Source organism: Prinia subflava, chromosome 32, assembly GCF_021018805.1.
Source record: "Prinia subflava isolate CZ2003 ecotype Zambia chromosome 32, Cam_Psub_1.2, whole genome shotgun sequence".
NCBI classification, from domain to species: Eukaryota; Metazoa; Chordata; class Aves; order Passeriformes; family Cisticolidae; genus Prinia; species Prinia subflava.
The window spans coordinates 1,188,029-1,203,196 of NC_086278.1; the positions used below are offsets into that span (position 1 = coordinate 1,188,029).

A 15,168-nucleotide genomic window follows, 5' to 3' on the forward strand; every position below is an offset into this window, starting at 1 on the left:
CCCATCCTGGTTAAGATTAAAATTCTGTTTCCAAGATTTGTAATTTTTTCCGTCAATCCAACGCTTTTGGCAGAAATTGATTTCATTCAGGGGCAAACAAATTTAAGGGCTTTCCTCTGGAGGGAAAACCCAAACTGGGGAGTTTTAGGGATAACGTCACCCACAAGCCTTGGCTTCCCAAAAAGATTTGGGGTGAATCCTGAGGATTTTAGGAAACTGGAAAAGCAGAAAAAGCAGGAAAACACCCTCCAGCCTCAGGCAGGAATATTTGTACTCTAAAAATGACCTTTAAAAGATGAAGGGTCACAACCCCCAGGAAATTCCGGCAGGTCGGGGTTCCTGGGTGATGGACTGGGATACAAACCCTTCCAGCTGGGATAATATCGGGAAAACCAGGATTTTTTGGGGAATCTGGGTGAGCTGGGAAGCACAAAGAGCCCCTGGGGTAAAGCCAGGCTTTGTTAGGCACAGATAAATGAAAGGTCCAGATCGATTCCGGGCTCGGAGAATCTGGGATTTTTCCATTTTTCCGTTGGGTATTTCCCACACGGAGCTTTTCCCCCTGAAATCCCTGAAAACCAACCCGGAGCAGAACCGCTGGAAAACCCAACCCCAATTCCATGGAAATCCAGGCAGGGAAAGCAAAGCGCTGCCACCATTCCCATTAAACCCCCCAAAAAAACGAGGCCTTCCCCCTCCAAACTCACCTTGAGCTCCCCAAAAAAGTGTCCGGGAAGGGGCTGCGGAGCGGGATCAGGGAGAGCCGGGATTGCCTGGAGTCAGAGCTGCTCTTCCCAACATCCATCGACCGCGGTGCCGGCGGCTGCGGCTCCGATGGGTTTTGGGCAGCGCCGATCGACGCGGGGGGCGCGGAGGATCACGGGGCGCCCCGGGAGGAGGAGGGAGCGCGGAGCCCACGGAACCCGGCCTGCACCGGGATGGGTTTTCCATGTGGGACCACCGGGATGTGGATTTGGGTTTTCTGGGGTTGTGGGGGGATTTTTTTTCCATGGATTTTGGGTTGTTGTTGAGGGATTTGGGAAGGGAACTGCTCTGATTTCCGTGCTCTGGGTCCGGATCTTAGGGAATGGTAGGAATTTTCAGCAGTGGGATGATCCCAAATTCCCCTCAGTGGGATGACCCCAAATCCCTCACTGGGATGACCCCAAATCCCCATCCATGGGATGATCCCAAATCCCCAGCACTGGGATGATCCCAAATCCCCCATCCATGGGATGATCCCAAATCCCCCATCCATGGGATGATCCCAAATCCCCAGCACTGGGATGATCCCAAATCCCCAGCACTGGGATGATCCCAAATCCTGCGCAGTGTGATGAACCCAAATCCCCTCAGTGGGATGATCCCAAATTCCCATCCATGGGATAATCCCAAATCCTGCTCAGTGCGATGATCCCAAACCCCCTGAGTGGGATGATCCCAAACCCCATCCATTGGATGATCCCAAATGCCCACACTGGGATGATCCCAAATCCCCTGGAGAGCCGGGATCAGCCCTGGCAGACCCCCCCCAGCCTGGGCGGGTTTAGGATCAGGATTGCCCCTGGAATTATTCCCAATTCCACATTTTCCTTTCCACATCCATGAATTCAGGGTTGGGAATCTCGGCCATGACTCCGCTCCCGTTTCCGCCCGGATTCCTCCGCTCCCTCCAGCCTTTTATCAGGAATATCAATCAATCCCCATCCAACGGCTCCCGGCCCTCCATTCCAGAGAAAACCGGGATTGGGAAATGGGATTTGGAGCTTTGGGCTCATCCCAGAGTGGGGCTTTTCCCTCGGGAATGATCCCATGGCCCGGCCCGGGTGGGATCCCAGCTTTATCCTGACTCCCGTTTTCCTCCCGGCTCCCCCGGATTGGATTTTCCCTTCCCTATGGAGCAGGGACGGCTGCATTCAGCAGGAATTTGGGAATGTCCTCAGCACCCCAGTAATGTCAGATTCTGAGGAAAGATTTCAGGATTTCCTGCTTTTCCCGTTTTCCAGGCATTTTGTTCTCCGTGGGAATCGCTGAGCTGGGAGCCCAAGCTGAAGGAAAATCCATTTTTCCCAATAATGTCAGGATGAATCCCGGGATGAGAATCTGCTCCCATCCCCATCAGGAAACTGGAATCCAGGTTTTGTCCTGGAAATCAAGAGAAAATTACGGAATTTTGCTCTTTCCCCTCCAAATCCACAGAAATTTATTGGAATTTATCACCTTGCATCCCTTGACGTTTTATTAAATTCCCAGTTTTTATTAAATTTCCTGGAGAGAGGAAGGTGAAAGGAGCAAAGGAAAATCCCTGGAGCCCACAAAGAAATAATTCCCTGAATATCCGAGCTCATCCCAGGAAAAAGCCAAATTCCCTGCACTTCCCATCTTTTACCTTTCCCACCTCCAAAAACCGCCGGATTTTGGCCCAAAACGTTCTCCAATGTCCCGAAGGTGTTCCAAGGGGAGAATCCCGGATCCAGAGGGGTTTGCCTGGGAATCGGGGCTGGTTTGGATCAGGCTGGGAATGGTCGGGAGAGGGAGACAGAGCCCGGGAGCCGCGCGGGCTTTGGGAATCCGCGGGCTCCAGGCCGAGCTCCCGTTCCCAAACTTCCCAATCCATGAGAATCGCCACGGAATTTCCACGGGATTTCCACGAGATTTCCCCTGCTCTGGGGAAAAATGGAATTTGTGCCTCTTTCTTTCACTTTTCTCCCTCTTTTTTTCCCCTTTTCCCTTCACATTTTCTCCTACTTTTTTCCCTTTTTTTTTTTTAATTTTACACTTCTGTCCCAATCCCTTTTGCTTTTCCATTTTTAACTTTTCCTTTCCCTTTTTTTCCCCTTTCCCATCCACTTTTTTCCCTTTTCCCTTCACATTTCACTTTTTTACTTCTCCTTTGATTTTTCCTTTGTTTTTTCCTTTTCCTTTCACTTTTCCTCTTTTTTATTTCCTGTTTTTCTCTTTCCCTTTTTCCTTTTTGTTTCTCTGTCTCCGTTTCCTTTCACTTTTTCCTTTTAATTTAATATTTTCCCTTTTCCTTTCCCTTTTTGTCTCCATTCCTGTTATTTCATTTCCAGCTCCCAGGACACCTTTGCCATCCCCAGGTCATGGATGAGGCCCTGGGGCCTCGGCACAGGGATCCAGTGGGGTTTTCTGGGATAAAACTCCACATTTTTTGAGATAAAACCCCAACATTTTCTGGGATAAAACCCCATATTTTTGGGGATAAAACTTCACATTTTCTGGGATAAAACCCTACATTGTTTGGGATAAAATCCCACATTCTTTAGGATAAAATCCCACATTTTGGGCGATAAACCCCCACATTTTCTGTGCTAAAACTCCACATTTTTGGGGACAAAACCCCACATTCTTTGGGATAAAACCCTACACTGCTTGGGATAAAATCCCACTTTTTTAGGGATACAACCCCAACATTGTTTGGGATAAATCCCCACATTTTCTGGGATAAAACCATACATTCTTTGGATAAATTTTCCTATTTTTGTGATTCCTCTGCTCCAGGGTCACAGCAATCCCTCCCCAGTTTTTAATTCCCAGATCCCAAGAGATCCGGGAGGGAATTCCCACCTGGATCAACAAAATTGGGCTGAAAAATGAAAACATTGGGAAAGGCAATTCCTCACCTGCTCCTTCCAGCTCGGGCTCCAGCAGAGGGAATTTCCTCCATCCCAGGAAATATCCCAAACAAACCCATCCTGGTTTTAAACATTCCTGGATTTTCCCAGGAAATCGGCGGGAATAAACGCCCCCAACCCAACAAGGACCTCCTGTCCCTGACAGGGTGGAAGTGACCTTGGAAAATTCCATTTATTGGGAAAAAAAAACCTCAAATCCCCCCTCACAGCCCAGTGAGGAGTTCAGGCATTCCCAGGTTTTTACAGTTTTCCCAAAGAAAGTTCAGGAGCCCAAGAGGAAAAAACCCCATTTTCCCACAGTTTTCCAAATAAAATCTTCAGGACCTGAGAGGGAAAATCCCATTTTCTCACAGTTTTCCCAAAGAAAACTACGGAAACTGAGAGGAAAAAATCCCATGTTTTACAGTTTTTCCAATGGGAGCCGAGAGGAAAAATCCCATTTTTTCCAGGTTTTCCCAAAGAAAGTTCAGGAGCTGAGAGGAAAAAACCCTTTTTTTTCCCACAGTTTTCCAAATAAAACCTTCAGGATCTGAGAGGGGAAATCCCATTTTTTTAGTTTTCCCCAATGAGAGCCAAAAAAAAAAAAAAAAAATCACATTTTTTACAGTTTTCCCCCCAAAGAAACTTCAGGAGCTGAGAGGAAAAATCCCATTTTTCACAGTTTTTTATAAAAAAACCTCTGGACCTGAGAGGAAAAAACACATTTTTTTTCGTTTTCCCCAATGACAGCTGAGAGGAAAAAAACCCCATTTCCCCCATAGTTTTTCAAATAAAACCTTCAGGACAGAGAAGGAAAATCCCATTTTTTTACAGTTTTCCCAACTGGAGCTGAGGAAAAAAAAAAAACCCACGGTTTTTTTCCCAGTTTTTCCCCAAGAAAGTTTGGGAGCTGAGAGGAAAATCTCCTTTTTTTCCCACAGTTTGTTCCAAAGAAACTTGGGAAGCCAAGAGGAAAAACCTCATTTTTCCACAGTTCTCCAAATAAAAACCGTCAAGACTGGAGAGAAAAAAAAATCCCATTTTTTACAGTTTTCCCAACAGGAGCTGAGAAAAAAAAAATCGCATTTTTTACAGTCTTCCCATAGAAACTTCACAAACTGAGAGGAAAAATCCATTTTTTTCCAGTTTTTCCCAATGGGAGCTGAGAAGAAAAATCCCATTTTTTCCAGTTTTCCCAATGGGAGCTGAGAAGAAAAATCCCATTTTTTCCAGTTTTTCCCAATGGGAGCTGAGAAGAAAAATCCCATTTTTTTACAGTTTTCCCAATGGGAGCTGAGAAGAAAAATCCCATTTTTTACAGTTTTCCCAATGGGAGCTGAGAAGGAAAAATCCCATTTTTTCCAGTTTTCCCAAAGAAAGTTCTGGATTGGAGAGGAAAAATCCGATTTTCCCGCACGTTCCGCTGCGAGCTCCGAGTCCTCCTCACACGTTGCTGCAGCAGGCGGCTCCTTCCTCCTCCTCCTTCCTCCTCCTCCTCCTCCTCCTCGGGGTTCCCGGGGCTCACCGGGGCGTAGCCCGCCCTCGCGGAGGGCAGGCACCAGCACCAGCCGGCGCCGCGCAGATCCAGCGGGGCCCGGCCCGGCTCCGGGAGGGGCGCGAATCCAGGGAATCCAGGCGGGGAGCGGATCTCGTTGAGCTGCTGCCAATGGAGCCAGGCCATGGCCAGGCCCAGCACCTGCGGGAAGGGACGGAGGGGTCAGCGGATAATTCCCACTCCAGGGATTGGGGCATTCCCAAAATCCTCCCAAAATCCTCCCAAAATCCCGGCTCAGCCTGGGTGAGGTTGGGGTGGGAGGGAGCTCGAAGCGCACCCTGGTCCCACCAAGGGTCCCGCAATTCCCGAGATCCAGGGGGATCCAGCCTGGCCTTGGGCACTGCCAGGGAATCAGGGGCTCTCACGGCTCCTCTGGGAATTCCAGCCCAGCTCCCGCCACCCCTCAAAGGAGGGAGCTTCTTCCCAAAATCCCATCCAAACCTGCCCATGGGAATCCTGGATGGGTTTGGGCTGGAAGGGGACCCCAAAGCCCATCCAGTCCCACCAGGGGGCTCCAACCCGGCCTTGGACATTCCCAGGGATCCAGGGACAGCCACAGATGCTCTGGGAATTCCAGCCCAGCCCCTCCCCACCCTCACTCCATCCCAAAATCCCACCCAAATCTCCCCTTTCCCCAGTGGGGAAGCCATTCCCTGTGTCCTGTCCCTCCAGCCCTTGTCCCCAGCCCCTCTCCAGCTCTCCTGAAGCCACTTCAGGCCCTGGAATGTGCTGAAAGCTCTCCCTGGATCCCTCCCTTCTCCCAGTGAACATTCCCGGCTCTCCCAGCCCAGATCCAGTTCCAGTTCCCAGTTCCAGTTCCGAGTTCCTTTCCTTTCCTTTCCTTTCCTTTCCTTTCCTTTTCCTTTCCTTTCCTTTCCTTTCCTTTCTTTCCTTTCCTTTCCTTTCCTTTCCTTTCCTTTCCTTTTCCCTTTCCTTTCCTTTCCTTTCCTTTCCTTTCCTTTCCTTTCCTTTCCTTTCCTTTTCCTTTCCTTTCCTTTCCTTTCCTTTCCTTTCCTTTCCTTTCCTTTCCTTTCCTTTCCTTTCCTTTCCTTTCCTTTCCTTTCCTTTCCTCCTGGAAGTGGATCCCAAGGGGATTTCTGTGGATCAACAGCCTCACCAAGCCAGAAAAAAGCAGAAAATCCCATCCCTGGAATTCCCTCCCAGCACTGAGCCCATCCTGGAGCCTTCAGCTGGCTCCTGCCCCATTCCCACTTTCCCAGTCCCTCCGTGGATCCTCAGGGATTCCGGGATTTTTGGGATCCCTGGGAACGGGATCAATCCCAGTCCTGCGCTGGCGCGTGGCTCCAGGGCTTTCCCCGCTCTGGGAATTCGGGATTCCTGCCCTTGGGGTTGGAACAAGCACTGCAGGTGCTGAAGGGAGAAGTCTGGGAATCTCTGGGGATCTTTGGGAATCTCTGGGAATCTCCCGTTATCCCAGAGCTCCGGAGCGCGGCTGCCTCGCCCTGTGTGGGATGTTGGGAACGCCGGGATAACGGGATTGCGCCGAGCCCCGCCCAACGGCAAATCCTTCAAAACTGAGATTTACAATCCCATTTCCACGGGTGTCGAGCTGCAGCCTCATTCCCATTGTTCCGCTGTCATCGTTCCCAATTAAAATCCCGCTCCCGATCCCGTGAAGCCAGAAAAACCCTTTGAAATGAGGGAGTTTTGGGCAAATCTGTCATTTTTCCCTCCCGGAAAGATTTGTGATCGCGTTTCATGGAAACAGAGCCAGGTCTGTGGTAGGATCCCTCCTGCTCCTCCCGCTGAGGAGTCCCAGAGAAAATGGGGAATTCTGGAAGGGAATAAAATCATCCAAAGCCATAAATCAGGATCCCGAATCCCAGAGAAAATGGGGAATTCGGGAAGGGAGTAAAATCACTCAATGCCATAAATCAGGATCCCGAATCCCAAAGAAAATGGGGAATTCGGGAAGGAATAAAATCATCCAAAGCCACAAGTCAGGATCCTGAATCCCAGAGAAAATGGGGAATTCTGGAAGGAATAAAATCATCCAAAGCCACAAGTCAGGATCCTGAATCCCAGAGAAAATGAGGAATTTGGGAAGGAATAAAACCATCCAAAGCCCTCAGTCAGGATCTCCAATCCCAGAGAAAATGGGGAATTCTGGAAGGGAGTAAAACCACCCAAAGCCATCAATCAGGATCCCGAATCCCGGAGCCGTCGCTGCCGGCTGAGTTACGATCCCATTCCCGGCCCAGCCCGGCCCTAAATTCCCTCTCCCGCTTAATGAGAACGGCGGAGGCTGTCAGGAATTATGGATGATCCAATATCCGAGGGCACCGCGTTTTCCCGGCGCGCCGGCGGATCCATGGATTTTACGGCACGGCAGAGCTCGGGAAGAGGCGCTGCGGGGGAGAACGGGAACAGAACGAGCAACGCCAAGGCTGGAGAAATGAGAAAGCGGAATTTTTTCCTGGGATGGGGAGCCGGGAGAATGGCTTGGGAATTGTTGGATCAGAAGTCAGGGCACTGCCTGCTCTTCCTGCCTGGAATTCGACTCTTCCCAGGCTTTTTGCTGCGGGATTTGAGTGTCCAGGGGGTGGAAATCCATGGAAAAGCTGCTCCTCTAGGGGGCAAATGAATCCCGGGAGCTTTGCACAATGAGGGAATTCATAAAACTTCCAATGGGAATCATGGGAATTCCTCGGAATTCCTGCCCATGGAATGAGGCGGTCCCAAAGGTCCCTCCCAACCCAAAGCATTCCGTGATTCCGCTAAACCAAATTCCTGTTTCCCGTGTAAAATTCCAAGGCTCAGCTCCATCCCAAGGCCCAGCTTTGCTCATGGTGTCTCCACTGGTCCCTTTGGATCAGTTTTCCACTGGGAATTGGGGCTGGAATCACCCCAGATCCTCCCTGGACAGATCCTCTCTTCCTCCTCTGGAAAAGGGGCTCAGGAAGTTTGGGAAGCAATGAAGGAAAAGGCTCAAACTTCCATTTCCACCTCATTTTCCAATGGGAAAAGGGCCTGGAAGTCCATGGATGTGGGATGGGCTGTGCCTGACTCCAGCAAGGAAAATTCCCTGCAAAAATCCCCTTTTCCATGGAAATACGGGAACATTCCCCAGTTCTGGCCGGATCCTGCTAACCCGGAATGCTGAACCATTCCAGGCTTTCCCAGAGCTAACAAAGCCCAAAGTGGGAGTTTTCCCCTCCATTTTTGACTTTTCATTCCCTAAACTGGGATTTTTTGAGAGATCAGATGGAAAAATCCCGTTTGTTCCCTTTTCCTGCTCTGTTAACGCTCGGCAGCCGCTCCAGGAGCCCCCGGAGCCGTGGGGAGGTTGGAGAGCAAACAAATCCCAAATAAACCTTCCGAGGAAACATTCCTTTCACACAGGGAACGTTTTCCATCCCTGTCACCGGGAGATGAAGAGGCTGGCCTGGAAAATGCCCGGCTTGAGGAAAATTCCATGGTTTTTTTAGGGAATGGAGTCATCCATCTCCGGGATTGACGCTCCGGGGAGGGAACGGCCGCCCCCACACAGAGGATCTGGGATGCGGAGTCTGGAGATGGATGGGACAGAGGGAAAAACAATTCCCCGGGATGGATGGGAGCCCTGGGCAGGGACTTCTGGGGATTCCTCTCCTCTGGATGTGGCACTTTCTGCTTCTTCGGGATGGGAAAAAAATCACGTTTTTTTAAGGGAAAAACCAAGGATTGCAGAGGTTTTCCTGTTTCTGTTTTATGGCTGAGAGGGGCAGGGAATGATCCTGGGCCTGGAGCCCCTCTGGAGCTGGGCTGGAAGAGCTGGGAATGTTCACCTGGAGAAGGGAGGGATCCAGGGAGAGCTTTCAGCACATTCCAGGGCCTGGAGGGGCTCCAGGAGAGCTGGAGAGGGGGTGGGGACAAGGGCTGGAGGGACAGGACACAGGGAATGGCTCCCACTGGGAAATGGGAGATTCCAGTGGGATTTTGGGAAGGAGTGAGGGTGGGGAGGGGCTGGGCTGGAATTCCCAGAGCAGCTGTGGCTGCCCCTGGATCCCTGGGAATGTCCAAGGCCGGGCTGGAGCCCCCTAGGATGGTGGGAATTGTCCCTCTGGATGGGATTTCAGGTCCTTCCCAACCCAAACCGCTCCAGGATTCTCTGGAATAACATCAGGAGAAAAAAAAAACTCTGGAAAGGCCTGGGAAGGACCGAGCTGGAGCCGCAATTCCCTCAAAGCCTCTGGAAGAAGGACGGCGGAGTTTCTGTGCCTCATTTCCAGCCCCGGCACGTCCCCGGCCCCGCGGAGGATCCTGCTGGAGGCGGCGGCACAGAAAGGATGGATGAGCTGGAAAATCCGGGGCTGCTGCCTGATTAAACAGAGGCAGCCCGAGGCCACGGCGGGTTTGGGGAGGGAAAGGTCCCTGGGAATGACAGGGAAGGTGCGGTGGGATGAAGGGCGTGGAGCTGGAACACGGGAATTTGGGATGGGGAATGGGAGAAAAAGAGAATTCCAGGGGCTGATCGAGGTGGGGTTTGTGTCTTTGGAGGGGGGAAATGAACACAGCCTCTCCCATGGGATTGGGGCTTTCCCGTTAAAAAAGGCCGGGATGTTCCCGGGTGTGGGGGATCCCGGATTCCCCGGCTCCCCAGCCTCGGGAGCGGCTCCTGCAGGCTCAGCGCTGGATCCAGGTGGGATTTTCCCTGTCCCAACTCTCCAATCTCAGCGAATCCCGCCAGGATCAGCTTCCCCTGAGCTCAATTCCAGAGACAAAGCCTCTGGCTCCCACCTGGACATGGGAAAAGCGGAGAAAACCTGGGAATTCCAGCACTTCCCGCAGGATGGGAAGGTCGGGTGGGGTCGTCCCCCACCCCCGAGCCAGGGGGAAGAGAACACAACAATTCCCACTCTCCAGGGGTGCCCCAAGCCAGCCAGAACTTTCCTTGGATCATTTTTTCAGGATCCAGGAGCTGGTGCTGCCCCCAGATCCAAGGAAAACCTGGGATGCCGGGATGAGGGATGGGAACCAAGCTCAGATCCTGAACCCCGGAGCCCTGGAGCTCAGCCAAGGGCAAAGTTTGACTTCAAGGGAGAGGAATAATGAGGAAAAGTGGGAAAAACCCCAAAGCTGGGCTCAGGATATGGATCAGAATCCAGGACATGGATCAGAATCCCAGGACATGGATCAGAATCCGGGACATGGATCAGAATCCGGGACATGGGTCAGAATCCAGGACATGGATCAGAATCCCAGGACATGGATCAGAATCCAGGACATGGATCAGAATCCCAGGACATGGATCAGGATCCCAGGACATGGGTCAGAATCCCAGGACATGGATCAGGATCCCAGGACATGGGTCAGAATCCAGGACATGGATCAGGATCCCAGGACATGGATCAGAATCCCAGGACATGGATCAGGATCCCAGGACATGGATAAGAATCCGGGACATGGATCAGAATCCAGGACATGGATCAGAATCCCAGGACATGGATCAGAATCCGGGACATGGATCAGAATCCGGGACATGGGTCAGAATCCAGGACATGGATCAGAATCCCAGGACATGGATCAGAATCCAGGACATGGATCAGAATCCCAGGACATGGGTCAGAATCCAGGACATGGATCAGAATCCCAGGACATGGATCAGGATCCCAGGACATGGATAAGAATCCCAGGACATGGATCAGAATCAAGGACATGGATCAGAATTCCAGCCTTCCCTGCGGCCTCCCGGAATTTTCCCCCGGGGAGGTTGGATCCCTACAAGGGGACGTTTTCCCTGTGGGACAAAGGGCAGGGCTGGCCCAGCTCAGTCCCTGCGCTCTTCCCAAAATTCCCGGCTCTGTCCTCTCCTCACACCAACCCCTTCCCACACAGATCTGCAATTCCAGGCCAATCCAATCCTCTCCCCATGGAGATGGAGCTGCCTGAGGCCTGGCAGCTCCTGGCAGCACCATTTCCCACTGAATTCCCTCCAAATCCTGGCAGGATCCAACCCAATCCATCTTCCAAGAGCTGAAATCCAGGAGCAGATGGGGAGCGCGAGCTGCTCCGGCTCTGCGGGAGGAGCTCGTGCTGAGATCCATCAGCATTCCCGCGGATTTCCCAATTAACAGAACCACTCCAGATCCATCAGCATTCCCGCGGATTTCCCAATTAACAGAACCACTCCAGATCCATCAGCATTCCCGCAGATTTCTCCCCAGCATTCCCAATTAACGGCACCACTCCGGATCCATCAGGGCCCCTCATTCCCGCAGATTTCCCAATTAATGGCACCACTCTGGATCCATCAGGGCCCCGCATTCCCACGGATTTCTCCCCAGCATTCCCAATTAGCCGCCGGCTGTTAATGGATGAGGCCGCGGGGGGCGGCGCCGATGGGTCGGGATGGGGTAAATCAGTCCAAGCCCCGTCCCAGCCCTTTCTCCCCCCGTTCCTGCCTTTCCTGCAGATGCCCGATGCTCGTTTGGAAGGAAACATTCCCAAAAAGTTTGGGAATGACAGCCAGGAAAGCCTCCCCTGCCTCAGGGTTGCACCTGAACCATCTGCGAGCCCAAAGTCCAGCTCTGACAAATTATCCCAAATTTCCCCCCAGCTGCTGCTTTATCCAAGCCCTTCCTGATTTGGTGCCAGCAGAAAACCGGGAAGAGTTTCAAAAATGAAGCCAGGAATCTTTTGATTCCCGTTGGGATCAAACCCCGCCCCTGGGAAGTGTCACCCCCAGCAGTCCCAACAGAAGGGAAGATTTCTGCTCGTGGGCCTCGGAATAAATCCAGAAAAAGGCCAAAGCCACAGCAAATCCACACGGTTCGGTCAGGAATAACTCAGGGGAGAGGAGGGGCTGGACACAGCGGAATTCGGGATTGGGATTTATCCAGTGTGGAAAACAGGATTGGGATTTATCTGGGCCAGAATTCAGGGCTGGGGTTTATCCAGGGCAGAATTCAGGAGTGGGATTTATCAAAAGCAAAATTCAGGACTGGGATTTATCCAGGACAGAATTCAGGACTGGGATTTATCCAGACCAGAATTTGGGATTGGAATTTATCCAGGACAGAATTCGCGATTGGGATTTATCCAGAGCAGAATTCGGGATTGGGATTTATCCAGACCAGAATTTGGGATTGGGATTTATCCAGACCAGAATTAGAGATTGGGATTTATCCAGACCAGAATTTGGGATTGGGATTTATCCAGACCAGAATTCGGGATTGGGATTTATCCAGACCAGAATTTGGGATTGGGATTTATCCAGACCAGAATTCGGGATTGGGATTTATCCAGACCAGAATTCAGGACTGGGACAGGGTCCCATTCCCTCTCCGTTTGCCGAGGGCTGGGAGAACGAACGGGGCAGGATTTGCTGGGGCAGGATTTGCTTCCAGGGCCGTTATTGGATCCCAGACTGGATTCCAGGAGGGATCCAAGCCCGTCCTGCCAGGGATGACTTCCTGCCCCAGCCACAAATCCCGGATGGAATTGGGATCCCAAAGGATTCCTCTCCCCCTCCAGCCCAGGGAAAGGAGCCGAGGCCTCGGATCAGCTCCTCCAGTCAGGGACGGAGCTGACAGCCCCAAACTGGGGGCTCATCCCTGACCCCTGGGGGTGTTCCCAGCTCGGAATTCCAGGAATCCGGGAGAGGATTCCCGAGGATGCCGCCCGTACCTGAGGCAGCAGCAGGGAGCAGACGATGGCCAGGGTGGCCTGGAAGTTGTCCTTGAGCCAGAGCCCCACGGCGTGGATGCAGCCCCGGACGTGGATGGTGCCGAGCAGCTCCAGGCGCTGGAGGAGCGGAGAGAGGATCCCAAATTCCTGCTGGATTCCCGGGAACCGCGGCTTTCCCGGGAGTCTGGTCAGGGACAACCCCAGACCGGGGAGTTTTGGCCCAAATCACCTCCCCAGGGGAGATTTTTGTTCTCACGTTTCCAAAGGAAGTTTTGGAGCCCAGGTGCAAACGTTGTTGGGATTGGATCCCAACTTTTGGGGCCCTGAGTGGGACCTGGGAGAGATCCTGGAGCATCAAATTCCCTCAGCTGGGGCCTCTCTGAGCTGGGAATCCCCACATTTCTGCAGGGAATTTTGTGAGAATTCCTACATTTCTGCACTTGGGGGATCCCTGAACGGATCCTGGGCTGATCCCCCCACCCCTCTCCCACTGGGAAGGTTTAAGGGAATTCCCAGGTGAGAATCCCTGTTCTGGGGGGGTGCTGGGATCCCTCAGCTCCAAAAGGGCCCCAAAATTCCAGGGAAAAGGCCCCAAATTGAGCTGGGAGCAGCTGCATCCCAGCCTTGCTTGGGAACGGGAATTCCCGCAGGGAGCGTTTGATTTTTGGGATTTGGGAAAGAAGGAGCAGCAAATTCCCCAAAATTCCGAGGTCACCTCCTTGTCCAGGGCGCGGTACCCGCACAGGGTGTTCACCACTCCTCCGGGAGCCTGCGGAGAACGGGAAGGGATTGATCCCAGGAAAAACAAAGGGATTGATCCCGGGAAAAACAAAGGGATTGATCCCGGGAAAAACAAAGGGATTGATCCCGGGAAAAACAAAGGGATTTATCCCGGGAAAACCAAAGGGATTTATCCCGGGAAAACCAAAGATTTATCCCAGGAAAAGAGCAGAGATCGCAATGAAATCAGGAATTCCGGGGTGCCCAGCACGGGACAATCAGGGGCCCCCCAGGCCAGTCCCTCGGACTTTGGGGTGTCCCTGGGACTGAGGGGTGCTCAGGGCAAATCCCAACCCAAACATTCCAGGATTCCAGGATCCCGGAGCCCCTCTGGATCCGGACTGGGAGAGCCGGGAATGTTCACCTGGAGAGGGGAGGGATCCAGGGACAGCTTCCAGCACATTCCAGGGCCTGGAGGGGCTCCAGGAGAGCTGGAGAGGGGGTGGGGACAAGGGCTGGAGGGACAGGACACAGGGAATGGCTCCCACTGGGAAAGGGGAGATTCCAGTGGGATTTGGGATAGAATGAGGGTGGGGAGGGGCTGGGCTGGAATTCCCAGAGCAGCTGTGGCTGTCCCTGGATCCCTGGGAGTGCCCAAGGCCAGGATGGAGCCTTCTGGGACAGTGGGAATTGTCCCTGGGTGGGGTTTAAGGTCAGGAAATTCCCAAGGGATTTGGCTCTCCCAGTTCTTTTCCTGGAATTCTGGGGCTGTGCTGGGCTGGTCCCTGAATGAACGAGGCCAAATCCATCCCAAGGTTTTGGTGCTCCCCAGGTTCCCCTTTCTCCCAGAGATTCCGGAGCTTTTGGTGAGGTCTCACTTCCCAAAAAAACCTCTCCAGGTGTCAGAGCCACAGCCGGGGGCTTTCCCTCTTGGAAAAAACACGGAGATTCCATGGATTCAATGGATTTTCCTCCTGGAGCATCCTCCAGACCCAGCTCAGGGAATCCTGGAATGGTTTGGGTGGGAAGGGGCCTTAAATCCCATCCCACACCAGGGACACATCCCAAAATCCCGGGCTGCTCCTCAGCACTCCCAAAAAGTTTCCCAAATTCTCCCACTCCGGATTGAGGGGATTTTTCCCTCTCCCTGCTCAGGTTTTGGGGTTTTTTTTGCCAAATTGTCCCAAAAAACCCCACAGGAGTGTGAAAATATCCCAAAAGCGCCCTCGGCTCCTGCAGCCCATCCTCACTGCAGGAATTCCTAATTCCATCCCCAGGAGCCTCGGGACTCGTTAATCAAGGCCCTGATTAGAGAGGATCTCAATCTGCATCTCATTTGCATATCAGGCCCACACTGCTGATTAAACCCCTCCACATTTCCCTCTTTTTCCATTAAAATCCCCTGGAACAATGCGGGACTGATGAGGAATTGTCCTTGGGCCGGGGCTGGGATCCAGCGCTGCCATTCCCGGAGTTCCGGGAGCTTTTCCTGCCGGGACTGAGCTCTTGGTGGAGCTTTCCAGCCTTGCTGGGATGTTTGGAGTTTCTCCTGGATCCTGAGGTTTTATCCTCGGGTGGATTCCGTGGAGGAGCAGGGTTGGATTAAACAATCCGGGCTCGGAGCGCTCC

General features: G+C 52.5%; 1 protein-coding gene across 1 annotated transcript in view; it reads right to left on the minus strand.

Moving 5' to 3' along the window:
- Positions 1-4,519: 4,519 nt before the first annotated feature.
- Positions 4,520-15,168, minus strand: part of LOC134562978 (tetraspanin-15-like) — a 31,848-nt gene continuing 21,199 nt past the window's right edge. The window contains exons 6-8 of the mRNA XM_063420684.1: positions 13,535-13,588; positions 12,820-12,936; positions 4,520-5,331 (exon numbers count right to left, since the gene is read on the minus strand). Of these exons, the coding sequence (XP_063276754.1) occupies positions 4,951-5,331; positions 12,820-12,936; positions 13,535-13,588 (552 nt within the window). The 3' untranslated portion in view covers positions 4,520-4,950. The remainder of the gene's footprint in view (positions 5,332-12,819; positions 12,937-13,534; positions 13,589-15,168) is intronic.